The 27944-nt window shown below is 34.6% G+C and overlaps 3 protein-coding genes across 3 annotated transcripts in view; all 3 read left to right on the top strand.

Annotated features, from left to right (window-relative positions):
- On the top strand, positions 1 to 27855 carry LOC137826734 (uncharacterized). The gene is made up of 10 exons (XM_068632856.1): positions 1 to 3052; positions 3211 to 3444; positions 3569 to 4279; positions 4491 to 5303; positions 5460 to 6206; positions 6340 to 7167; positions 24806 to 25548; positions 25668 to 26501; positions 27093 to 27157; positions 27547 to 27855. Exons 1-7 carry the CDS (start codon positions 56 to 58, stop codon positions 24950 to 24952), a joined length of 6477 nt encoding a protein of 2158 aa, XP_068488957.1. The 5' UTR covers positions 1 to 55; the 3' UTR covers positions 24953 to 25548; positions 25668 to 26501; positions 27093 to 27157; positions 27547 to 27855.
- LOC137826729 (uncharacterized) overlaps positions 1 to 27944 on the top strand; it is an 80255-nt gene that overhangs the window by 5058 nt on the left and 47253 nt on the right. The gene's annotated exons all lie outside the window — the stretch shown is intronic.
- On the top strand, positions 25255 to 26525 carry LOC137823647 (uncharacterized). The gene is made up of 2 exons (XM_068628865.1): positions 25255 to 25548; positions 25668 to 26525. The coding sequence occupies exons 1-2, from the start codon at positions 25255 to 25257 to the stop codon at positions 26523 to 26525; spliced, it is 1152 nt and encodes a 383-aa protein (XP_068484966.1).

Genomic DNA, 27944 nt, shown 5'->3' with positions numbered 1-27944 from the left:
ACTAATGACAGGAGGAAGCAAAAAATCAAGACCAAAGCATTCATTGTGAAAGGATATGGATATAGTTGTCTCTACAACAACTGAAAGTGCACTGAAAGTTGTAGGACGCGTTGTCAAACGACAAGTGGGCTACTTTTTCAATTACAAAGACAAATTTAAAGAGTTGGAATCTTACATTGAGAAGTTGAAACATAATAGGGAGAGGCTACAACATCAAGTTGATGATGCACTAAGGAATGCAGATGAAATTGAAAATGACGTTCGAGATTGCTTAAAGCAGATGGATGAGAAGATAAAAGAATATACAAGTTATATTCACAATGAGTGTCACGCAAAGACAATTTGCTCACTTGGTTTCTTTCCAAATAACTTCCAACTAAGGTATCAACTAGGCAGAGAAGCTACAAAGAAGGTAGAGGAAATCAAACAAGATGAACTTTGGAAGAAAGGTTTTAACAATGTTTCGTATCAAAAAGGTCCAACCATTGATGTTGCTTTTTCAAACTTGGGATATGAGAGCTTTGCGTCTAGAAATACAAATATGGAGATGATTATGAAAGCACTGGAAGACTCTACCATTGATATGATTGGAGTTCATGGGCCTGGTGGTGTTGGTAAGACCACTTTAGTCAAAGAAGTTGCTAAGATAGCTCGAGAAAAGAAGTTGTTCAAGACAGTGGTTATAGCAAATATTAGCAGAAATCCTGATTTTAAAAATATTCAAGGACAAATTGCTGCAATGCTAGGAATGAGATTACAAGGAGAAAGTGAGATTGCAAGAGTAGATCGTATTAGAAAGAGGTTAAAGAGAGAAAAGGAGAACACCCTTATTATCCTTGATGATCTCTGGGATGGATTGGACTTGAATAAACTTGGGATTCCATGTAAAGATGATGATCATGAGGATGAAAGCCAACTAGAGGCCAATGACATATCTGATTTTGGTTACAATAAGACCAAGAAAAAAGAGTTGTCAAAATTTAATTTGAATAAGATGGAAAAGAAAAAGTTATCTAGGAGTTACAAAGGAGGAAAAATTCTTCTAACTTCTCGATATAAACAAGTACTATGTAATCAAATGGATGTGCATGAGAGCTCAACTTTTTCAGTAGGAGTCCTCAATGAAAAGGAGGCAGAGACTCTGCTTAAGAAAGTCGCTGACGTAAAAACTTCTGAGTTCGATGGTAATGCTCTTGAAATTGCCAAATGGAGTGCTGGATTTCCCATAGCATTAGTTTCCATAGGAAGGACACTAAAGCATAAAAGCTTATCTTCATGGGAGGATGTTTGCCAACAAATTAAAAAACAAAGTTTTACAGAAGAATGGGGATTTACTGACTTCTCTATAAAGTTGAGCTACGATCATCTAAAAAATGATCAGCTAAAGTGTATTCTCTTACATTGTGCAAGAATGGGAGATGATGCTTTGATTATGGACTTGGTCAAATTTTGCATTGGTTTGAATTTGCTGCAAGGAGTCCACACAATTACAGATGCGAGGAAAAGAGTGAAGGAGGTTATACATGAGCTAGAAGAATCGAGTTTGTTAGTGAGGAGTTATTCTGATGACCGCTTCAACATGCATGACATTGTGCGAGATGTTGCTATTTCAATATCATCCAAAGAAAAACATGTGTTTTTTATGAAGAATTCCATTCTTGATGAGTGGCCTCATGAAGATGACTTTGAAAGGTACACTGCCATTTTTTTACACTATTGTAACATCAATGATGAGCTTCTTGAGAGTATACATTGTCCTAGACTTGAAGTCTTACAGATTGACAATAAAAGTGAATCTTTCAAAATAGCAGATGACTTTTTTAAATCTATGGTTCGACTTAGAGTGTTGGTATTGACTGGTGTTAATCTATCTTGCTTACCTTCATCAATTAAATCCCTAAAAAAACTCAGAATGCTTTGTTTGGAGAGATGCACTCTAGGAGAGAACCTATCAATCATCGGTGAGTTAAAGAATTTACAAATCCTTACTCTTTCAGGATCTAGTATTGAAAGTTTGCCTCTTGAATTTGGGCAATTGGATAAGCTTCAGCTTTTCGACATAAGCAATTGCTCAAAACTAGGAGAAATAAGGTCGAATATCATACCAAAGATGAACACTTTAGAGGAACTTTATATTAGAGACAGTCCAATTCTATGGGAGGCTGAGGAAAATATCAAAAGTGGAAATGCTAGTATTTCTGAGTTGAGGAACTTGAATCAGTTGCAAAATCTAGACATATACATTCAGAGTTCTGGCCATTTTCCACGAAATTTGTTTTTCGACAATTTGAATAGTTACAAGATTGTCATTGGTGAATTCAACTTTCTTAACTTGAATAAAGTGGGAGAATTCAAAGTCCCTGACAGGTATGAGGAGGTCAAATTTTTGGCACTGAACCTAGAACAAGGTATTGATATTCATTCAGAAAAATGGGTTAAAATGTTGTTAAAAAATGTTGAATGTTTGTTGTTGGGGGAACTCAACGATGTTCAAGATATTTTCTTTGAATTAAATGTTGAGGGATTTCCAAATTTGAAGCATTTATCTATTGTAAACAATTTTGGCATTAAGTATATTATCAAGAATGTGGAGCGGTTTTACCCTTTACTCACTTTTCCCAAATTGGAGTCCATATGGCTTTACAAACTGCATAACTTGGAGAAAATATGTGACAATCAGCTTGTAGAGCCATCTTTCCGTAGTTTAAAAGTGATCAAGATTGAAACATGTGTTAAATTGGGAAACCTTTTCCCATTTTCCTTGGTTCGACTCCTCACTGTGCTTGAAACAATTGAAGTGTGTGATTGTGATTCTTTGAAGGAGATAGTTTTAGAAGAAAAACAAACTCATGATGACAAGATTGAGTTTCCCCGGTTACGAGTTTTAACGTTAAAGTCTTTACCAACATTTACTTGTTTATATACCATTGATAAAATGTCTAATAGTGCACAATCGTTGCAAGACCAAGTACTGCAACACAGGAACAAAGATATTGTCACTGACTTTGATAACGGGGTCATTAATTCTTGCCTTCCACTCTTCAATGAAAAGGTATGTTATAACCTTATCATAATTACTTGTGTAATGTTTAATTTGTATGTTATTATTCCTTTGAAAGAAGTATAAAAATTTCTACTCATTTAAGTTTTGTCATTTCTCTTGGGGAAAACATCTTTCAAAATATATTGTGAGCATTTGTGTTCTTACAGGTTTCAATTCCCAAATTAGAATGGTTGGAGTTATCCTCAATCAACATCCAGAAGATATGGAGTGACCAATATGACCATTGTTTTCAAAATTTGCTCACACTGAATGTGAAAGATTGTGGTAATTTAAAGTATTTACTATCATTCTCCATGGCTGGAAATTTGGTGAATCTTCAAAGCCTTTTTGTAAGTGAATGTGAAATGATGGAGGATATATTTCGTTCAGAAAATGCAGAGGTGTGTAGATTCATTTAATATTGAGTTTGATTAATATTATCATTTGTTGTTTAATTGTTTAATTGTAAAAGTTGTTTAGGTCTTTTAATTGCTCACCTATCAATCATTTTTTGTTTGTAAACAGCATATTGACGTTTTTCCAAAGTTGAAGAAAATAGAGATCATTTGCATGGAGAAACTCAGTACCATTTGGAATTCCCATATTGGTTTACATTCCTTTCGTATTTTGGACTCTTTGATAATAAGGGAGTGCCACAAAATAGTTACGATTTTTCCTAGTTATATGGGACAAAGATTTCAGAGCCTTCGAAGCTTGACAATTACAAATTGCAACTTGGTGGAAAATATATTTGATTTTGCAAATATTCCACAGTCTTGTGATATAATTGAAACAAACTTGGATAATATACTTCTAGAAATGCTTCCAAATTTGGTGAACGTATGGAAGGATGACATCGGTGAGATACTCAAATATAATAATTTACGAAGCATAAAAGTTTATGAGAGTCCAAATTTAAAATATCTCTTTCCACTTTCTATTTCCATTGACCTAGAAAATTTGAAAGTCCTTAGGGTACGAAATTGTGATGCAATGAAAGAGATTGTTGCTTGGGAAAAACATGCAAGTGAAGATGTTATCAACTTTAAGTTCCCCCATTTAAACACTCTATCTTTGATAGGCTTAAATGATTTGAGGAGTTTCTACTCAGGAACTCACACTCTAGAGTGGCCACTATTAAAGATATTGGATATATTCCAGTGTAGCATGTTGGAAGGGTTGACTTCAAAAATCATAAATTCAAGAGTGCAACCAATTGTTGTAGCTACAGAAAAGGTACACAAAGTTTGTTTAGATCCAAGTCACAAAATTTATTTTTCAGAGCTTTTCTATAGAAAATATGGAACATGCCTTGTTTAGATGAAAAGCATGAATTAGCAGTGCCTGACAAGGATGTGAGGTTATGTATTTTATTTCTTGTAGCAAAATAATACACTATGGGTTCAAACATATACTTTGATACTAATAAGTTTATTTATTTATTTAGGTGCTATACAACTTGGAAAATATGTCATTTGGCTTGAACGAAGCAGAGTGGTTGCAGAAATACATTGCTAATGTTCACACAATGCACAAACTAGAAAAACTTAACTTGTTTGGGTTGAATAATAGTGAAATTCTCTTTTGGTTTCTTCATAGACTTCCCAATTTGAAAATTTTAATTTTGAAATTTGGTCACTTGGAAAGGATTTGGACTTCTGAAAGTCTTATTTCATGTGAAAAAATAGGTGTTGTTATGCAACTTAAAGAGTTGGAATTAAATTTCATGTGGGCTCTTGAAGATATTGGCTTTGAGCATGACATGCTTCTTCAAAGGGTAGAATGCTTAACCATTCAACAATGTACAAAATTGAGAAATCTAGCATCGTCCTCGGTATCTTTTAGTTACTTAAGATATTTAGAAGTGGTGAACTGTATGATGAGGAATTTAATGACAACCTCAACTGCTAAAACCTTGGTTCAACTCAAAAGGATGAAAGTAAGTTCATGTCCAATGATTGTAGAAATCGTTGCAAAAAATGTTGAGGAAGAAGTAGAAGAGATTGAGTTTAAACTATTAGAATCATTAGAATTGGTGTCTCTACAAAATCTCAAGTGTTTCTCTAATGTCGAGAAGTGTGACTTCAAATTCCCACTATTGGAAAAATTAGTAGTGAGTGAATGCCCTCAAATGACAAAATTATCTGAAGTCCAAAGTGCTTCAAACCTAGAAAAAGTACATGTTGCAGCCGAAGAAAAAGACAAGTGGTATTGGGAAGGTGATTTGAATGCAACCCTGCAGAAACATTTCACAGATCAGGTATGCATTAAAATATTTATTTTTAATTTCATTGAAATGGTTCTTAACTGATATTATACCAAAAGGATTTCATTAAATAAATGTACTCAAATACTTTTTATATCGTCATTCAATCATTGATAGTTATTTACTCCTGACATTTTCTTCTTTTCCAAGGTTTCTTTTGAATATTCAAAGTATGCAAGACTTGTTGATTATCCTGAGACGAAAGGTGTTCGGCACAACAAACCTGTTTTCCCAGATAATTTTTTTAACTGTTTAGAGAAATTGGAATTCGATGTAGCATGTAAAAGAGATATTTTGATTCCCTCTCATGTTCTTCTTCACTTGAAGAACTTAAAAGAATTTAATGTGCATGGTTCTGATGCAGTGCAAGTAATATTTGACATAGATGAGAGTGAGGTCAAGATGAAGGGAATAATCTGTCGTTTGAAAAAGCTTATTTTACAAAACTTGCCAAATTTGAAATGTGTATGGAAGGAAAACCCTAAAGGATTTGTCAGCTTTCCCTATTTGCAAGAAGTGGTTGTTGATGGTTGTGGAAGCTTGGTAACATTGTTCTCTTCATCCCTAGCCAGAAATCTTGAGAAGCTTAAAACACTTCAAATAGAAGAGTGTGAGAAATTGGTAGAAATAGTAGAAAAGGAAGATGCAACGGAAAAGGAAATGACAGTATTTGTATTCCCTTGTTTGTCCATTCTAGGTCTTTGGTGTATGCCAGTCTTGAGTTGCTTTTATCCTGGAAAACATCATCTGGAATGTCCCTTGTTACACGAATTAAAAGTGGCCTATTGTCCTAAGTTGAAGCTATTCACATCAAACTTTGACGATGGTGAGAAAGAAGGAATTATACAGGCTTCAATTTGCCCGCTACAGCAACCTTTGTTCTCTGTTGAAATATTGGTAACGAAGCATTAACATTTTTACATTTGTATGCTTTCTTTTGTTTTCATTTTATATTTTCCTTTTATAGCTATCTTCTATCTAATATCAACTATGCATTTTTCTTTTGAATTTGTCTGGCCTCAATTGTTAGGCTTCTCCCAAACTGAAGAATTTGATGCTCAATGAGGAAAATATTATGTTGTTGAGCGATGCACGTTTGCCACAAGACCTTCTTTACAAGTTAAATAATATTTATTTGGACTTTGAGGATAATAAAAATGAGAAAGGTACTTTGCCTTTTGATTTCTTTCACAAGGTACCCAATTTAGAAGTTCTTAATGTACAAAACTGCTTTGGTCTGAAGGAGATATTTCCCTCTCAAAAGCTTCAAGTTCATGACACAGTACTTGTGAGATTGAAAGAATTATACTTGCTTAACCTAAATGAGTTAGAGTGCGTAGGTTTAGAGCACCCATGGGTACAACCATACTCTGAAAAACATGAATTATTAAATCTCGACAAGTGTCCTCAAGTAGAAAAAATAGTTTCATCTGCAGTGTCTTTCATTAATCTTCAAAAGTTATCTGTGACGAACTGTGAAAGGATGGAGTATTTATTTACATTTGCAACACTAAAAAGTTTGGTGAAACTTGAGAGGCTAGTTGTGGGGGAATGTGAATCAATAAAAGAAATTGCAAAATGTGAAGATGCAGATGGTTGTGATGAGATAGTATTTGGACAACTGAGATCGATTCAGCTAAATTGCTTACCAAGTTTAGTGAGTTTTTATTCAGGAAATGCCACTTTGCGATGCTCGTGTTTGCAAGTAATGATGATAATTGAATGCCCTAATATGGAAACTTTCTCTCAAGAAGTCATAAAAGCTCCAGCTTTTTTGGGGATTCGAACATCAGATGATATTGATTTAACATTCGACGGTGATCTCAACTCAACTATTCAGAGGTTATTTAACCAAAAGGTAACACTTCATTCCCCAAATTCAATTGTTGTTTTAATATCTAACTAATTTTAATGATGCGACCTTGTCTATGCCAAAACCTTACATTTTTTGCAACAATAACTAATTTATTATTTTATACAGAGTTTTCTACAATAATGTCATATCTTATTACAAAATATTCATAATATTATTTTCAGCAATATATTAAAAATATTAAATAAAAGCAAATATATTCTTCTTTCCAATATTACATTAGTTTTTTTTATAACAATAAACAATATATACAATATATTAAATTACTTATTACCTTTCCTTTTTGTGTAATAAAATATTATTTTCTTACTAATTCTAAAATTATGGACATTAATTAGTTTGTATTTTATTATAAAGAAAACATCACTTAATGTAAATATCCAAACATCTTAGCCCAAGAGTTAATAAATTCAATAAAATAAATTAGAGAAACATTATTAAAAAGGATAAAACAAGAAATTAGTTTCTTTAATAGCAAAATAGTCCTGTCCATTCCTATTTGCAAAGAATGTTGCTAAACAGCAAAGAGAACCTTTTGGACACATTCTTTCTTACTTCTACTGTTACTCAAATGTCATTTTCCTAGATAAAAAAAAAAGGTTTTAAAATTGATAAAAACAAAGAAAGAAAAAATAATGTTATGATTTAGGTTCATATAATTTTATAATGACATCTGCCATTTATAACTAAACGACCCAGGCTAATAAAATAAATAATATATACAATTAGTGTTATGATTTAGGTAATCTTGATTGGAATTATGTATACTCCAAAAGATTGATTCCCGAATCAAAGTTGAAAAAGGATATTCTATGTTATGTTGTAGTAATACCTATACAATAAATCTAGAATTTCTTTTTTACATCAGTTGTCTGATTTTTTTTAAAATATAACTACGCTCTCTCCCAGTATATATATAGAAGATTCCGACCCAAAGATATGAATATAAAACTAGAAAAGGTTGCTAGAAACGTTGATCGAATACAAGAGAAGAGTGAATTGATTTTAAAATATTTTCGGAAAAGATCTGAGGTAGAATAATGTTTGTACAAAATCAACCATTTAGAATATTGGACAACAGATTTGAATATTGAACAACAGATTTAAATATAGTTAATCAGTAGAAATTTTGCCAGATCAATTAATTAATCAATTAAATTTCTGAATGTTTAAATTTCTGAATGTTTAAGAGAATTGTAAAAAAGTAAAGAGAGAAAAAGAATTACACACGAAATCTTATACTAATCCAATTTTTCTTAAGAGTTAAATTTAATATTCAACTACTTCATTAAAATAAAGATTTTTTTATCAGCAAACAATTAATAAAATTAAATGAGATACTTTACCTTTATACACAAATCTCTCTTTACTTAAGAGTTTATTAGTTCATAACTTACTATGTGTAAAATCACATAGGTCAAAAGCTTAAAGTATAGAGACCCCACTATCCTTACATATCCATATCCAGAAATTATAAAATTCCTACAAAAACCAGCACTAGCAGTATGCTGAAAAACAACCTCTATAAAACTGATTTGCATAAAACGTGGCCTCAGACGATTGAAGGTTATTTCAAATGATAAGTCATTTTACGAAAATGTTGAAACTCAAGGTATTTTACTGAGGTTCTTAAACTCATGGTATTTAATAGAGATTTTGAAATCCATAGTATTTTACGGAGGTTCTTAAACCCATGGTATTTAACAAGGGTTCTAAAAGGCTTTTCCTGAGGTTTAAAAAACCTTGGGGAACACATTTCTCAATGATGATTTAGCAGGAGAAACTGCAACCCTGGATAAATGACTTAATAGAGGTTTTAATCCTGGATAATGTAAAAAATAAATTCCCGTTAAAATATTTTTTTATATTGTCAACCTAACACAATTATAAACTTTATCTTTAAGAAATAATCAATTTTCATTGATACATCAAATATGACTTGTATAATCTTAAAGTCTTATAAGCGTTAGTATTTTTAAGAAAGAATTAAAAAAAACTAGTTATGGTGTTGCTATTGGTGTGGATTTAGGAGGAGATTTATTGAGTAAATATCGTAAGAGAATAATATAGGTGATCATGTAGCAAATTATTTGATGGAAAAAGAGACTCAGTTGAATTTGAAAGCGCTTGCAAATATTCAGATAAAAATGACATCATATATTATATATAGGCATTTAGAACCCCTTGTTACTTTCATTCTTCTTTTTTTCTTTTTTTTTATATTTTTTCATTCTTTTATTGATCCTAAACAACATTTTTTTTATCCTTTTACACTTATTTTTCTTTAACATTATTGAGACATAGTGTAGTTCTTTTCAATATTTTTGTTAGTTTTACTTCTTTGGATATCTTTCATTATAATAGAAGGTTTAATTATATTTTTATTCACTAGACTTTAGCATAAATCTGGTTTCGGATGATTTAAATCCCAAACAATAAATTTAATGGGCTAAAATGATTTTTTAAACAGACCTTCAAATTTAATATTTGAGGACAAAGATTATATTTTTTTAAAATTTGAAGCATTAAAATAAATAAATTTAATTTGAAAAAATCAAATCAAATTCACTCCAAAATTCAAGGAAAAATAATTAAACCTTAATATAATTTTTTAATGAAAATTATGTTGGTGAAAATAATAATGCAAAAGACACTGCTAAACCGAACTTCAGTTCTAATAAAAAAAATGAACGGGATATTCTCTTTTTTCACGAGTGGAGCGTGCATGAGTTAAAAATGTTTTATGTTCATTTTATCTATGTTTCAAAAATTGAACCCATCAAAACATCACAAAGTTCACTAATATAACTGGTGGTTTATTAGTAAAATAATATTAATAATTAAATATTATTACTGTTCTCGCCAGTTGACCGCGGTTGACCTAGGTGGAAAGTTCTGTTTCTGATCTGTCTTTCTTTCAACCCTAGAATGCAACTCAGTTGAAACAGAAAGGGGTTCTACCTGTTGATCACACTTCGACGATCAAGTCAGTAAAAACATTCAAGATAAGTAACTAGTTTCAGTCTTAGTCTCTAGAAATAGCGTACCTTTATCAGGATTCTCAAACCCCTTTTATAGACTTTTCCCCAACCACTTTCACTAATGAGAGTGTAATCTCAATAGAAGATATTTAATCATAACAGAAAAACCACTTATCTTCAGGTGCTAACAGTAGGAAAACATTCTGTTCACATTTTTTTTTTCAGCAAAGAATTAATTAAATAAATAAAGGGAACACTTTAGGGGTGTTCCAACCCTTGTACAAAAGACTCCTAAAAAAAACAAAAACAAAAAAGCATAGCAAGACGGAGTCCACAATAATAACCCTTACATCTCAAAACCAAGAACAAGACCACACCCACAATCAGAAACAAACTATAAAGTGTTGGCTACACTCATACCAAAGCAGCCACAAACGCTCAACTGGGTACACTAAAAGATAGAGTTATTCAAACATAAAACATAACCACCCTGCTAAAAGAATCCACTCCCCAAAAGATGAATAACAGAAAAAACTTTATGAAAGAGTAGATGGAGGTTCTTCACCATCCAATTCACGCTGAATGGCAGGAAGTGAACGTGAGCGGCAACCACCCTGCATCATGTTCCATCTCATAGAGGGTCCTTCCTTCAATTGATTGTATGGCATTGCACAGTCCACCGTACACGATTGGTGGCTCATAATCTGGGTAAACATACACTTTGAATATTTTCAGCATCTCCATGTAGGTCCTTGCCAGCATCAGCTTTGTGAAACTGCCCCCTGTCAGCAGCAAATACAAACCAAGAATACCAGCCTTTGATATATGTTCTTCTAACCCTTTAACCTGCACCACATAACACTACCTTTCAAACCTTTCAGCTAGTTCAAAATATAATACGTACCCTTAATATTGATCATAGAAACAGTCATTGGCAGATTTATAACAAAACCAGCAAAACATGTATTTAATTGGGAAACAATAATGCTTTTCTATGTTTATCTTGTTGCCATATTAATGCATATTAAAGGAGATAAAATCCAATCAGAGAAGGAAAACTGAACTTTTCTTACTTTATGTTTCATCCACACCCATGTTTGTACTTGTGTCATAGTAAAAATTTCCTCTGCATCTATCTTTGTTTGGTTAAAAATAACCTTGTTTCTATGCTTCCAAATGCACCAAACCACTGAGACCCAAAGACTTTTCCATAGTCTGTTGCCTTCTTGATTAAAACATATACAAGAAAATTGTTCGAAATGATTTACCAAATCATTATGATTTACCGACCTCATCCCTGTCCAATTAAAGCACATATTCCAAACCTTAGTTGATACCTCGCATGTAACAAGAATGTGTGGGGTTGACTCCTCCTCTCTTCCACATAAAACACATATTGTATCCCCCAATAAGACTCCCCTTTTATGCAGATTCACCTTAGTTGCTATCCTATTTGATAGGGCCCTCCACACATAAAACTGAGCTGATGGCATAACCTTTAATTTCCAAAGATATTCATACACTCCTGTTACCCCCCTAGATGTTTGGTTAATTAACTTATTGTAAGCAGATTTGACCGAGAAGGTATATGATGGAGGATCATTCCATAATCGTAAGTCCTCTTTGTTTGGATATAGTACCACCTGTGATAAGTCTTCCATAAACTCTTCTACCATCGTTCTTTCCCATTCAAACCATTCTCTTCTCCAGCTAAATTTCCACTCCCACCCCTGTGTAGACCATGTTCCAAATTTACCAATAGTCTTGTCTTTAAGATCAGAATTATTATATATTCTTTCATATCTACCTTTGAGTTGACCATTGGCTAGCCACTCATCTTCCCAAAATTTGATCTTGTCCCCTGATCCAAGTTGCCAAACCATATTTGAATTGACCCAGTTGTCCCCTTGATCTGAAAGGCTAACCTTGGATAAATCATTCCACCATCTGGATTTATACCTATTTCGATTCAATATAAATGAGTTTGTCGTACTCCACAATCCATACTTCGATTCAAGAATGTCCTTCCACAGGCCCTTCTCAGTGGAACCCATTCTCCATATCCATTTTGCCAAGAGTGCCTTATTGAATAAATCAATACTTTTAATACCTAATCCTCCCTCCTCTTTCGCTTTACAAATGTTCTCCCAACTAGTCCAAGCAATTTTCCTCCCTTCTGTTCCCCATCCCCATAGGAACTTCCTTTGTAGTTTTGTGATCTCCTTGCTTACTCTAATCGGGATTTTAAAAAAAGATAGAAAGAATAATGGTATGGCATTGATGACAGATTTTATAAGGCAAACTCTACCCGCGAAGGATAGATTCCTCCCTTTCCATACTGAGAGTTTCTTTCTTATCTTCGATAATACAGGGTCCCAAAAAGAGCACCTAGCCTGATTACCACCAATAGGTAGGCCTAAGTATGTGAATGGTATATCCATTAGGCTGCAATGAAGTATCTCTGAGTACATTTTTACCTCATACCTGTCTACTCCAATTGCTCCTATTTTACTTTTGTGGAAGTTTACTTTGAGACCGGAGCTTAGTTCAAAACATCTTAACATAGCCTTGATGCTCAAAATATTTTGTACCTTTGATTCACACACAAAGAGAGTGTCATCAGCAAATTGTAGTAGATTCACCTCCACTTTTTTATTCCCAACTTTTAAACCTGAGAACAAGTTTTTTCTTGTCGCTTGTTTTACTAGTCCAGCCAAACCTTGTGCAACAATCAGATACAAAAAAGGTGCCATCGGATCCCCTTGTCTAAGGCCTCTAGACGATTTGAATTCTTTTGTCGGGCTACTGTTTACCAAAACCGATATAGTGGTTGATTCAAGGCATGCTGTAATCCACTGTTTCCATTTTTCGCAAAAACCTAGTCTACTCATCATGTATATTAGGAATTCCCAACTCACTGAATCGTACGCCTTTTCGAAGTCAAGTTTTACGACCACCCCACTTTTCCTCCTTCTTTTCAAATCATCCATGACTTCATTCACAACAAGGACACTATCTAATAATCCTCTATTAGATAAAAACGTTGATTGTGATCCATCTATCACCTTCTCAATAACTTTTTTGATCCTTCTAGATAATACTTTTGTCAGAATCTTGTACACGCATCCTACAAGTGAGATGGGTCTGTACTCTTCAAGAGATTGAGGGTTCTCAGATTTTGGTATCAATGTTATGAATGAAGCATTACATCCCTTTGGGATCTTCCCTCCACTGTGAAAATGTTTTACTGCACCCATTACGTCCTTTTCTAACAAATCCCAATACTTTTTGATAAAACTGAATGTCACTCCATCTGGGCCAGGGCTTTTACTACTGTCACAATTCCAGATAGTCTCCTTAATTTCATTATCCTCAAAAGGTTCAGTCAGGAACTTGTTGTCAGAATCTGTTAATTCTTTAAATTCAACATTATCCAACCTAACACCAATATCCTCGACCGCCGACATTTTTTTCTTGTAGAATTCTTTAACCATCTCCTTGACCATACTCGGCTCTTCCACCCACTTATCAGAATTATAACAATGTAAACCTTTGATCTCATTCCTCATCCTCCTCCATTTAATTGAAGCATGATAGTACTTAGAATTGGAATCCCCTTTCTTAAACCATAATGCTCTTGACTTTTGTTGTAGTAAGGATTCGTTTCTCATATTGATATCTTGTAACTGACTCAGGAGCTCTCTCTGTTCCCTGATCTTGTTTTCATCTAACTCGTCTTCGTCATCTCTCCTATCAAGCTCTTGTATTTTATTCAAGATTTCCATTTTGAGCTTATCTGTATAGCCGAAAACATCTTTATTCCACCCTTTCAAATCGCTCTTTAGCATTTTTAGCTTCTCTTTTAACACAATAATTTCATTTCCCTGAACCAAATAACTTCCCCATTTATCTCTAACAAAGTTGTCAAACTCTTTATGTTCCTGCCAAATGTCTAGAAACCTGAATGGTTTTGGTCCCCAATCTGCTAAGTTTGCTTTTAGCACCAATGCACAATGATCAGATACTTGTCTGTCTAAGACATATTGTTTGCTGCCTGGCCAATGTTGCAACCACTCAAAAGTAGTTAAAAATCTGTCAAGTCTGCTCTTAGCCTTTCCATTAGGTCTATACCATGTATATTTTCTCCCGGTGCAAGGTATATCAATCAACTCCATACTATCAATGAAGTTATTAAATCCTTGCATTTCTCTCTTATTTCCTCTAGCTTGACTTATCCCCCTCCTTTCCCCTTCTTTTCTTATAGCATTGAAATCTCCCAACATGCACCATGAATTGCAAGGTTCCCTTTGTCTGATTCCTTTTAGTTCCTCCCACATTTGCACTTTCAATTGTAAATTACATGAAGAATATACATTTGTAATAACAACAGGAATATTACTCTCCCTAAAAATCCCGACAAAAATTATGAACCATCTATTAATAATATGATTTGAACATTGAAAATTTATTTTGTGCCAAATTGTAAGAATACCACCTGCTCCGTTAATTGGTTCGCTGTAGAAATAATCTACATCGTTATCCCCCCATAACTGACAACAGTTATTTAAACTGAAACTTGCTATTTTCACTTCCTGCATGCATACCATTTTGACACCTTTGTTCCTAATTATATCCTTAATATATCTCCACTTTACCGGACTTCCCAAACCTCTCACATTTAAAGATAGTATTCTCATTAGTAACCCATATTTTCCCCGCTTCCCTTTGAGATTTTAAAATTATATCCCTTTTTTCAAGTTCTTCCAGACTTAGCATAATTTTTCCTTCATCCCCACATGTAGCACCTAGCTGTTTACCCAATTCCCATAATCTAATCGTTTCTAAGCTTCCACGTTTTTGCCAAAATAAACGATCGCAATTGTTTATAGCCATGTCAGACATAGAGTTACTAATTTGGGATAGGACTGACCTTATATGCTTGCGGTCTCTCTGTTTGCTATTTTTGCTTGATTCACCCATCCAAAAAACTCTTCTTTCATTTGTGTCGATGGAATTAAGGGACAACACTTCATTGTTTTCCTTCTTTTGTTTTCCTGTTCCTTCCAATACCAATCGAGACTCCCTTTTATTTTGCTCCTCGAATGGTACAAATCTTTCAGTTATTCTGTGCGATCTCGACCCTGAGTGAAGATAGCTCTGTGTGTGATTGTGCTCCGCGGAAGCTGGCACATGATGACAAGGAGATCGCCCTTCCGACGTGGTGTGTGTCGTACGAAGAGAATCCTCCACCTTCGAAATTGAGATCAGTGAAACCGCCTCCCTCACTATCTCTTCTTCCGCCGACGATTGAGCATGGTAGGGTAGAAACCCTTGATTTTGCGTTGCCCAATTCAAGGTGTGCGGTAGCTGAATCCGTTTCTCCTTCATTTCCTCTACTGTGTGGGACTGGGGTGTAGTGATTGCTTCGTTTTGAGTGTGGTGTGCTGGTACGACATCTTTCTGGAGTTGGCTGTGAGCATGGTGTGCGACGGCATATTTTCCATTATGAGGTTGCCCACTGTGTTCAGCTTCTTCCAAATTGTTAATTCTTTCTATGTTAACTGGGCTTCCCAGTAATCCAATCCGAAATGATTCCTCCACCCTTCCAGTAATTAGGCTTGAATTATAATCTGACTCAAATTGATTTTGTAACTTGCACCCCCCTTTCGCATCCGCTAGGTGTGTCTGTTTCGAAACACATTGGACCATTTCTAAAGGCCCATTTATCTTTGCCTTGTCAGCCCTGCTTATAGCCGTTGATGTTGCAGACCCTACGTTTTCCTTCTTGGTGATTAGACAGCAAATAGGTGCAGATGTAGCCCCTAGGGGTTTTGCCGGAAAAGTGTCACAGCAGTGTAACGGTGATAATGGTACAGATCTCCGGCGGTCCTGTTCAAGCAGTGGTTTTGTCTTGCTCATTTCCACCGTTTCTTCCTCCTCTTCAATCTTGCTTGCATCTTCAAAGGCCCCATTCTTCGAACAACCTGATGCATGCGACGCCATTGAATCTACTTCAGAATCAACTCCATCAGACTTTCCGCCCCAATGACATTGACAAAGATTGTAATCAGGAACTGTGCATTCTTCCTCCACTGATACCTGATACAGGACTTCGTTGATTCTCATATAACTGGTTATCTTTGCCTCACAACCCACTGATACTCTAACTTTAAATCTTGCATACTCTAATTCGTCCAAATACAATGTTGCTTCATCTACCTCAACCAGAGTTCCTAGTAACGCAGCAATGTGTTGCACTCAGTATTCCATAGCTTCACTGGCAATCCTCTGCATCTCACCCAAACCATTTTATCCACCGCTACAAATTGATCTTCCCATGGGATAATAGTATCAAACAAATCTTCGAACCACTCTTTGTTTTCCTCTATAGCTTCTTTAATCTTCATTTCGTTTTCGCCCATCAAAAGAACATGAAAACTGCCCAGAAATTTAATCTTTATGAAACTGAGGCCTCCCAGAATAAAGCTTTCATTCAAACCTGATACTTTGGTTAGATCCAAAACCCTCCCAATATAACACTGTTTTAACCATTCTCTTGGTGTTTCTTCCACTTTAAAGTGTATAGCATTTATATTTGACTTGTTCAAAGAATGTTCTCTGTTTCTGACTCCATTGTTGACCACATTTGCGTAAGAATTTTTTCCCTTTACCCTCCATTCTTTTTTAACCACTTTCTCTGATTCTAATTCCTTCTCTTTCTGCTTTTCATTCCATTCCTTTCTTGTTTCTGCTGACTTGTTATATTTCGGTCTATTAGCATATAGTTTCCAGCTTCCAATCCATATTGTGTTCAACTGGTTCTCCAGTTCTCTAATATTTTGTACTCCCTGGAATCTAACAAAATCAAACCTTTGCATCTTGATGTTCAATCTTCTAGATATAAAAACATCGCTCACCCTCCCCCATCTTCTGAAAATTTTCCACAAATCTGTTTCTTTGAGATCAAAGGGAAAGTTAGAGAAGAAGAAAGGAGTACCCCCTCTGTTCTTAGACATTTGCATTCAAGTTTCACGTTCACACTTATAGAAAGAACAAAGAGTTGTTTGTCATCAGCAGCAGATGCCTCACATTATGCCTCACATCAGCAGCAGATGCCTCACATTCTGTTCACATGTGCACCATTATTCTCGGATTCCTCTTTTATTCTCTACAACTATTAATTAATATGTACCTAACATGTATTAATTAATATATAACTAACATGCATATTATCACAAAAGATAAAATATCTTTTTATCTTCAGAATAATATCACAAAAAACTTAAAGATCGTGATAAATAATCATTTATGTTATCTTCATAATAACATGATAACAGATTTACATATATATGTTATTTTCATAATAATATGATAAAAGATTTAAACAATAACCATTATATTTTTCATCTTCAGAATAATATCACAACAGATAAAATATCTCTTTATCTTTTATCTTAATTACCTCGCTGGACTGACCAACATCTGGGTCTAGCTCACGATCCACCTCTTGGGCCTAAACACCGAGTTGACCTCCCCCAAATACTTGGGCTGAGATGACGAGCTCTCCTGCACGGTACAATTACAAATTACAAAACGTAAAATCATAATTTAATAAAATTAAAAATTAAAAATATCATACGTTATAACTTTTAATAATAGTTCTGTTATGGCTCAAAGGCGATTTTGGGTTTATGATTGTTTGAGGTTTCTCATCTGAACCCGTCCAAATAATTTTTCGATTCCCTCGTTGTTTTCTCATCTTTTAGTTTGAAGAGTGTTTGGGTCGCCCTGTTACCGAGTATCTCTTTTTTTCGAATTTTATCCGTGTACCCCTTGCCCTCAGATTTTATCCTATCATGTCCTAAGTTTCCTTTTATTTAAACCAAATCTTAAGTCATGGCCTCCTTAAGACTGAGTAGACCGGGACAACACAAGTTTAAAGTTTAAATGGTTTCAAATTTATGTTAATGATCAATAAGCCTTATAGCGTACTCTTTATATAAGTTATATTCTCTTTCAATAGGAGATATGGGTACAAAGAGGTTTATCCAGCAAAATATTAGATATAAATTATGTAAGTTGTACTTAATTGATTTATGGTCGTGCACAAAAATATTATATTGCCTATTTTCATGACATAGGTTGAGGTTAATTTGAAAAGGCTTAAAATCGTATATTCGCTGAGAAATTGCTCAATTTTGTTTTATGATGCCCTACTTATTCATTTTTTTAATGGTTGAGGCTAATCAGTCATCCTTTTAATAATCTGACAATTGCTCGAACCTTTTAGTGTCGAATGGTAGTGCCAAGATTTAGATCTAACGATCAAGCCTTTTAGAGTCGACTGGTAGTCTCAAGAATTAGGAAGAACGATCAAGTCTTTTTAAACTCGACTAGTAGTGCTGAGAATTAGACCTAATGGTCAAGCGTTTTTAAAGTGAACTGGTAGTGTCAGAAATTAGGCATACATGTGCCGCTTGCAATTTCGTTCATGTTATGCTCCTACGTCTGTTTTGTTAACATTTTCCACGATGTCGCGTTGTGTTGCCTTGCAAAGATAAGGAAAATTTTACCTGGCCCTACAATGGGCACCGTTGTTCAGATTCAAAGTTTAAATGACTTCAAAGCAGAGCATTCAAGTGTAACCTCTTTATTCATACTAAGAGATGTAATTTTGATTTAATACTAACTATTAAGTATATAGTTTAAAACAAATACATGATTCAATTATAACTTTATTTATTCCCTACAATTACAATTGATCTACTTACAATAATTCTCCTTTTATATTATTTTACATTCCTTTGGTTATTGTCCAAATTCATTTCGATTTTAACTTGAAATCTTTGTATTGATTGAGTATGGGTTTAGATGATACTTGGTTTTTTAAATTGGTTATGAGAATGAGGAAGAGTATTGTACCGACTAATCCTCGAACGTCATTGACTGCTAGTAATGGTGGGCCACGTAAGATGGGTCCCACGAGCGGCATGATCTAGTGTCTCACGAGCGACGCGATCCAAGGTGCTGAAGAGTAGTCAGACGTTGATCACCAGGATGTGCTGATGTGTCCTCGGCAACAGAGTGAGGGCGATGTGACATCGGACATCAGTGACTCAAACAGCAGAGCTGGGTCACGAGAGGTGGATCCCAGATAACACACCAGTTATCAGTAGGGAGAAGCCTAGATCACGAGGGGTCCTTGCATGTGTAAAGAGCGCTTTCAGGCGTAGCGCAAGTAAAGACCAACTGGAAGAGTTAAGGCCCGTGGGGGTTACGTTCCAGGGGCAGGCTGCATGCATGGCACTTGAACAGCTAGGGCACTCCCAAGACGGATGACCCCAGAGATTAGGTGCACAAGTTGATACCTAGGTGATCATCCCATCAGAGGTTGCACTCCAGTAAGGGAGCCTTACGCGCTAGATTGCCCTAAGAGTGGATGATAGCAGCGCTAAGGCATACCCTCAGAAACCCTAAATATGGGTGGCAGAAACAGCAGAAACCCTAAAGTATATAAATGGTAGTAACAAGCCTAACAAGGTACGCAACATTTACGCGATACACACACAGTTTTACAGAGAGCTTTTTACAGCTAAGTTTTGGTGTTTCCTAGCCCCAATACTGACTTGAGTGTCGGAGTGCAAACGGCCCCTAGGGCGCCCCTTTGTCTTTGCAGGTTCAGGTGTTTTGATCAAAGGAAAGGCACGAACGAAGATAGAGAGAATTGGACGTATGATCGTCGTGAGACGTACGAAGGCAATCGAGTCAACCGACAGGAACAAGTATATGTATATACGTCTTGTTCTCGTCATCATATTCGAATACATCTCCATCCTCATACATATTCTAATTTTAAATTACAAAAACACCTTTACTTTATTAAGTCACATAAAAAAATTATATTAAATTTTATTTGGTCTTTAGTTTCGTAATTTAGTTTTAGGTCATACATTTGAGCATTGAGACTGCCACAGTTTTCGAATGAGAATAGAGGTGTATGGGGAGGTAAATTTTGCATCCCACCACGACAATAGAGGTTACGAGGGATCTAGGAAATAGGAGAATTCAACAGGAGACCTTGATGGAAGTCTTTAACAGGCTTGGAAGATCGTCAAGTTCGAAACAACGACAATTCCAGATTGGATCTAAATTCTTTAAATTCAGTAGATATAGCATAACCAATTAAAATATGGTAATTAGGTAAACAATTAGGAATAACCTGTTGTGGGGAAGAGGAAGAGGTTATTAGAGAGTTGAAACGTATGGAAGAGAGGGATTCTGAAGTGAAAAAATGTGAGAAGGGTAACAAAGCAGATTGTTTATGATCATTATAAGCATAAACATTAGAAGGCTAGGAAGGGGTGCTAAAAGGTGCTATCTCAGGAATATAATCTCTAAAGAGGGAGCCAAGGTGGTATGTATTCAGGATACAAAAACAAAAACCGACTTCATATCAGACGCCAAATGTTTTTCCCTGTGGGAGATAACAACATAGGATGGTTACATAATAAAGGTGTAGAAGGAGCGGAAAGTATGTTAACCATGTGGCAAAGGTTTTCAATTATGATAAGCATCTATTAGGAAAAGGTTTTATCGTTATTCTTGGTCAGCACATAAAATCTCAAAGAAACATTTCGGTGGTTAATGTGTATGCACCATGCAATGCTAGCGAAAAGAGCGCCCTTTGGGAGGAAATAACTAACATTAAATTGGCAAATCATCTCTATAATTGGTGCATACTTGATGATTTTAATGCTGTCAGAAATATAAATGAAAGGAAGTGAATCAACATTAGGAGTAGCCAAACAAATGAAATAAGAAGGTTTAATGATTTTATTGAAAATAATCTCTTGATGGAAATTCCTGTCATTGGTAAAAGGTATACATGGTATAAATCAAATGGTTGTTGGAATGTGGCTTCAAGGAATTTGTGAAAGAAAAGTGGAACAATTGTAGTGTACATGGTGATGGAATAAGGATTTTTAAAAATAAAATGAAAATTCTAAAGGGAGATCTCAAAGTTTGTAATAGGGAAATGTTTGGGCTGTTGGAAGCAACAAAAAATAAAATTCTGAAGGAAATTGAGGTTATGGACAACCAATATGATATTAGTGAGTTGGGGGACAACTTTAGATTGAAGAGGATGAACCTTGTTAGTCAGCTAAGGATGACACATAGTAAGATAGACTCACTTATGCACCAAAAGGCTTGGACTAATTGGATGAAGTTCAATGATTCCAACTCAAAGTATTATCATTCTATTATAAGGTGGAGAAGAATGAGGAATGAAGTTAAAGGAATGGAAATTGGGAGTCAGAGGAACCACAAATCGTACGGTTGGAAGCAAAAAAATTGTTTGAGGATAGATTCAATGCCATAAAGGATTTTGGGGTAAGACTTGGAGCAATAGATTTTAATTCCATATCCCAGAAGGATAACCAAAAGCTTATATATGACTTTATAGAGGAAGAGGGGAGGGAAACAGTGTGCCAGTGTGATGGGTCAAAAAGCCCGGGACCGGATGGTTTCAACTTTAATTTCATAAAACACAATTGGAAAGTTTTAAAAGATGATATTTTAAGAGCGGTTAGGAAATTTTAGAACACGGGTTGCATCCCTAAAGGTTGCAATGCATCTTTCATAGCTTTTGTAACCAACTTTTATGAAAGTGGATTATGAAAAAGTCTATGATTCGGTCAATTGGGATTTTTTTTAGCATGCTACAAGCACTAGGCTTTCGTGAAAAGTGGGTTAATTGGATAAGAGGGTGCTTAGTCTTTGCATCAGTATCGATATTGGTAAATGGGAGCCCCACAACGAAATTCACTCCTTCGAGAGGGCTAAGGCAAAGTGATCCCCTGACTCCTTTTCTATTTATCATAGTAGTAGAGGGACTAGTTGGGCTAGTAAGACAGGATGTTAAGAGAAAATTGCTTAAGGGTGTAAAATTAGGTAGGCTCGAAGTTGAGTCTTGTATTCTACAATTTGCTTATGACACCTTTTTTTATGTGAAGATAGCTACTAGAGTGTGCTTACAATTAAAGCTATTCTTAGATGTTATGAGCTAGCGTTTGGATTGAAAATCAATTTCCATAAATCTAAATTAGCGGCCATAAACATGGAAAGAAACAATTATGATTGTTATGCCAGGACTCTAAATTGCATGCAAATGTCGATATCTTTCAAGCATCTGGGTATGATGGTGGGTGGAAACCCGAGGAAGGTACTGTTTTGGGAACCTATTTTGAACAAATTAAGGACTAGACTAAGTACTTGGAAGGGGAAGTTTTTGTCTCTGACAAGAAGAATATGCTTAATTAAATTACTATTCACAGCCCTACCTTTATTCTACCTATCCTTCTATAAAGCCCCTGAATCGGTTTATAAAAATATTACTAGCATCCAAAGGAGGTTTATCTAGGGTTGGGGGAAGTAAAACATTAATTTGGGTAATTTGGATAAGTTGGGAACAACTTTGTAAAGCAAAGGAGAAGGAAGGGCTAGGTATCAAGGACATTCCCAAGTTCAATTATGCACTCTTAGCAAAATGGAAGTAGCTTTTAGAGGATGATGAAAGGGGTAAATGGACAGATTTTGCTTTCAAAGTATGGTTGTGTGTCAGGTCAGACACAAACCCCTTCAAGTTATCAGTCATGGTGGTGGAAAGACCTTCTGAAAGTATGTGGAGAGGGAGAAAGGGATGGATGGGTACAATAAGCAATTGGATGGAAAGTTGGATTTGGGGACAAAGTTAGATTCTGGGAAGATAATTGGATTAACAAGAATTCTCTAAAATCTATGTATCCAAGATTATACTTAATATCTTTACACCAAGGGTCAAAAGTGGGAGAGTTAGGGGTTTGGGAAGATTTGGCTTGGCACTGGAATCTTAGTTGGAGAATAGATTTGAATGGGAAGATGCACTACTGGATGAAATGCTAAGAACTATATCTGGCATAAGGATGGATAGGGAGGTGAATGATATAAAGCTTTGGGAGGGAGCTGAGTTCTCTGTCAAAGTTGCATATGAAAGTATCTCAAATTGTATCAATGGTATTGAAAGTCACATTTATAAATGTCTATGGATGTCTAAAGTTTTCCCAAATGTATTGACTACAACTTGGAGGGTCTCGTTGGACAGATTTCCAACAAGAGTGAATCTGTATAGGCGAAGTGTCATGGTTGGTACAATGGTTTGTGCTCTATGTCAGGAGCAGGAAGAAACATCCCTACACCTGTTCTTGGAGTGCAAGTATGCATATCAAGTTTGTAATAGTTGTTACAAATGGATTGGAATTATGTATGTCCAACATAAGGACTTAAAAAGTCACTTTGAAAGCTTTTATTTGATTAATATTAGTCATAAACAAAATTTGGTCTGCAAAGAGGCTTGGGCGACTATTGTATGGAGCATATCTAAGATCATAGGAATAAAATAGTTTTTAAGCAAGGACAAGTCGACATAAAGGAAATTTTTCATGTGGCACAACTGAAAACATGGTTGTGGCTAAAATGTAGGATGAAGTATTTTATGTACTTGTTTTCAGATTGGCATATGAATCCCTCCTCTATATTAAGAGGTGTACCTAACATAGACGGAAAATGTGTGGGAAGTTTGTATTTGTATGCAAAAACGGTGCAGGTGTGGAGGTGTCTTGGGCTATTAATACATTCTTTGGATGCAGGTTTTCATGTGATGATGAAGGGGAGTTAGTTTGGGTTGTTAGTAATGTTGGGAAGGGAAGGTATCTGAGGTATAGGACATGTTTAAATCAGAACTAATGGGTTATAACAACATAACATAAAAGAGGGTAAGGTTGGTACTAAAAACAAAATTTAAAGCAATCTTGGTGGAACTGTTTTGGAAATGAACTGGGGCTTTTTGTATATATTCTGTTGTGAGTGTTGTTTTCATTTCTCTTTTGATGATAAATATTTTGCAGTGTAGACAGACTCCTTAGGCACTCTTAATAATGGTTCTGTTGGATTAGGTTATTGTATAAGGATTGGGTCATCTTTAGAAGTGTTCTAATTAATTTTATTTATTTTTTTCGATAAAAAATATAATTATATTTTTTTTCTTAATATTTGATATTTTAGAAAATAAAATATATATCCATTTGACATTGGATATGTGATAATATTATGTTTCCATTCTAATTTTTATATTTTATGAAAAAAATATTTAATTAATATTTATAATATTAAGAGGACAAGGATAAGCATAGGTACCATATACCCTACATCGAAATTAAAGTTCATACCATTGTAATATGGAAATGAGATGAATACGAACTTTTACTTTAAGGACAAAGATGAAGTAGTTAAACCCACGGTCCCCTTAATATCCCTAATTTCATCCGCGCTAAAACCATTAACCATCAACCATCTTTTATTGTTATTTTGCTCTCTTTTTTATATCTGAAATTGTTGGCACACATTATAAAAGTAAACAATAAGCTCATAATTTAACTAAAAAAGAAAAAAGAAAAATGAACTTTAATATAAGATAATTTTATATTTCACAACTAATAATGTAAATATATAGTTTTCAACAATGAAAGATAAATCCAAGTCATCTCAATTAAATACAAAGCATATGGTTGTCTATTAATTTGTCATTGTGTTTTATGTTCTTTTAGGGTTTTTTCAACTATTCAAAGCTTATGATTCTTGACGATTATCTTGAGATGGCGAATGTTCAGCACAAAAACCCTCTTATTTCGGACAACTTTTTGGCAGTTTCAAGACATTGGAATTTGATGCAGGATGCAATAGACCTATTGTAATTCCATCTCATGTACTTCCTTACTTAAAGAACTTAGAAGAATTGAATGTGCATAGTTCTGGTGCAGTGCAAGTAATATTTGACATTGATGAGATTGAGGTCAAGACGAAGAGAATAGTCTTTTGTTTGAAAAAACTTACTTTAAAATACTTGCCAAATTTGAAATGTGTATGGAAGAAAAACCTCGAAGGAACTGTCATCTTTCCCAAATTGCAAGAAGTGGTTGTCAAAGGGTGTGGAAACTTGGTAACACTGTTCTCTTCATCCCTTGCAAAAAATCTTGAGAATCTTGAGACACTTCATATGGAGAGGTGTGAGAAATTGATAGAAATAGTTGGAAAGGAAGATGGAATGGATCATGGAACGACATTTATGTTTGAATTACCTGTTTTGTCCTTTCTATATCTTGAAAACATGCCACTGTTGAGTTGCTTTTACCCTAGAAAGCATCATCTGGAATGTCCCTCGTTAAAAGTCTTATTTGTGATATGTTGTCCTAATCTGAAGTTGTTCACATCAGACTTTGATGATAGTCAGAAAGGAGTTATAGAGGCTTCAATTAGTCTGATACAACAACCTTTGTTCTCGGTTGAAAAGGTAACGAAGCATCAGAACTTTACCTTTTTGCACTTTCTCTTATTTTCATTATTATTTTCCTCTTATAGTATCTAACTATCACACATTACATTTCGAACTTATTTGACTTCAAATACTAGGTTTTTCCCAAACTCACGGGATTAGCACTCAAAGAGGAAAACATTAAGCTTATGAGATATGCACATTTTCCACAAGACCTTCTTTGTAAACTAAATTATCTTGTAATTTACTTTGAGGATAACAATGAGAAAGGTACTTTGCCTTTTGATTTCTTTCACAAGGTACCCAATTTAGAACTTCTTTTTGTACACCAATGCTTTGGTCTGAAGGAGATATTTCCCTCTCAAAAGCTTCAAATTCATGACACAGTATTTGTGAGATTGAAACAATTATACTTGGATCAGCTAAATGAGTTAGAGTGGATTGGTTTAGAGCATCCTTGGGTACAACCATACTGTGAAAAACTTGAAATATTAAAGCTCAACAAGTGCCCTCAGGTAGAAAAATTAGCTACGTCTGCAATGTCTTTCATTAATCTTCAAAAGTTATCTGTGGGGAAGTGTAAAAGGATGGAGTATTTATTCACATTTGCAACACTCAAAAGTTTAGTGAAACTTGAGACCTTAACTATAAATAAGTGTGAATCAATAAAAGAAATTGCAAAAAATGAAGATGAAGATGAAGATGATTGTGATGAAATGGTATTCGGAAGACTAAGATCAATTAAGCTGAATTGCTTACCAAGGCTAGTAAGGTTTTATTCAGGAAATGCCACTTTGCATTGCTCATATTTGAAAAAGGTAATAGTAGCCAAATGTCCTAAAATGGAAACTTTCTCTGAAGGAGTCATAAAAGTGTCAATGTTTTTGGGAATTAAAACATCAAAGGATTCTTCTGATTTAACCTTCCACGGGAATCTCAACGCAACAATCCGACAGTTGTTTCACAATCAGGTAGGAATTCATCATCCCAATTGAATTGTTATTTTTTTATACTTGCCATTTTTTTTATTACAATGATGTCATATATTACTTCAAAATACTTTTAATAATGTTTTCAATATTATACTAAAAATTTTAAATGAAAGTAAAATATATTCTTTCTTATTTCAAGCATGAATATCGCATTATTATATTCTTCTTTTTCTTCTCTAACCCCAAATAAATTAGAATATATTGTATTATTTAGCAATAGGTTTTGTTTCATGGATGATTTATGTTGAACTTGGAAGACATTAGGCGTGGGATACCCATAAGCTTAGATCTCCGTCTATAGCTATTTTCCATAGTGAAGTCTAATTTCTTGGTGACACTCAAATATAAGCCAAATATTTTGTTTGAGTTGCATAATTGAAAAGGCTAAAAGTGAGAAGGACCAGTTACATAGAGAAAACGAAGAATTTTAATACCAACAGCAATTTAAGCCCTCTTACCGTCAGGGCAATTTGCAACCTTTTTCATTGGACGTCATGAATGAACCGGTCCGGTTCACTACCTAGTTATATATAGTTTTTCCTATCAACTCACTCTCTCTCATATATTCAGGTAATCCATCAGTCATAAAAACAGTAATGAGTATCTCAAGTTCTTCTTCTTCCTGAAGGCGTCTGGTAAGTGCAAGATATGTGTTCCATGACATGCATACTACACTTTTTACTTTCCTTTTAGGATATAAATGTTACTAGTGTTTGATAATTTCTTTTTTTTATATTTATATAAAACACTCCAAATTGAAGTTAAAATCGGTGATTAAATAAAACAGAATAAAAATCATTAGCTGCATAGAACTGACAATATTCAGAACCTTTGATGATGCTTACAAGATACCCTTTCATAATTATTTGTACTAAGGGACTGCATAAAACAACATGTCACATGAGAAGGGTTTAATATAATTGTCATTATGTCATGGCATGTCCTTGTATTGGCTTACTTTATTTTAAACAAATTAGTTAAACTTGAAGATATATATATATAACTGTGCCTTTATTTCTTTTAGGGTAACTGGGATTTCTGCATTGCAATAAGAGGTGGAGGGAAAGATGATGGTAACTGTATTGTGTACAAGTATTATGAACAAAAGTTTAAGTCTCTGTTTTTTCTTCTTAAGTGATTCAATTATGAATAAGATGGACCTACAGGGCCATCTGTTGTGTGCGATGAAGTTAGATATGTTCTGTGTGTATCTATGTGAGTTGCTGAAGTTAAATACTCTGAAGATTGAACTTCGTAACAATATCATCTCTGCCACCCCTCCTTTTCGGAAAAGTGTGTTTGATTTGAGACTTCAATCAATATTGTGTTCATCTATTATTTACTGCTTTTTGGAGTTCAGTCCCTTATCTTCTTTTTTTTATTAATTATTTTTGTATCAACAAGAATATTAGAGCTTGTATA

Source organism: Phaseolus vulgaris, chromosome 8 (assembly GCF_000499845.2).
Source record: "Phaseolus vulgaris cultivar G19833 chromosome 8, P. vulgaris v2.0, whole genome shotgun sequence".
Classification (NCBI taxonomy): Eukaryota; Viridiplantae; Streptophyta; class Magnoliopsida; order Fabales; family Fabaceae; genus Phaseolus; species Phaseolus vulgaris.
The sequence above is the reverse complement of the archived record's forward strand: the minus strand, read 5'-3'. Positions and strand labels throughout refer to the sequence as shown.

Excerpts from the sequence above, each read along its gene's own strand:
- LOC137823647 (XM_068628865.1), top strand. The coding sequence starts at position 25,255 with ATGGAGAGGTGTGAGAAATTGATAGAAATAGTTGGAAAGGAAGATGGA. Across the intron at positions 25,549-25,667 it reads CTTTGTTCTCGGTTGAAAAG|GTTTTTCCCAAACTCACGGG; the intron begins GTAACGAAGCAT and ends TTCAAATACTAG.
- LOC137826734 (XM_068632856.1), top strand. The coding sequence starts at position 56 with ATGGATATAGTTGTCTCTACAACAACTGAAAGTGCACTGAAAGTTGTA. Across the intron at positions 4,280-4,490 it reads TTGTTGTAGCTACAGAAAAG|GTGCTATACAACTTGGAAAA; the intron begins GTACACAAAGTT and ends TTATTTATTTAG. Across the intron at positions 6,207-6,339 it reads TGTTCTCTGTTGAAATATTG|GCTTCTCCCAAACTGAAGAA; the intron begins GTAACGAAGCAT and ends CTCAATTGTTAG.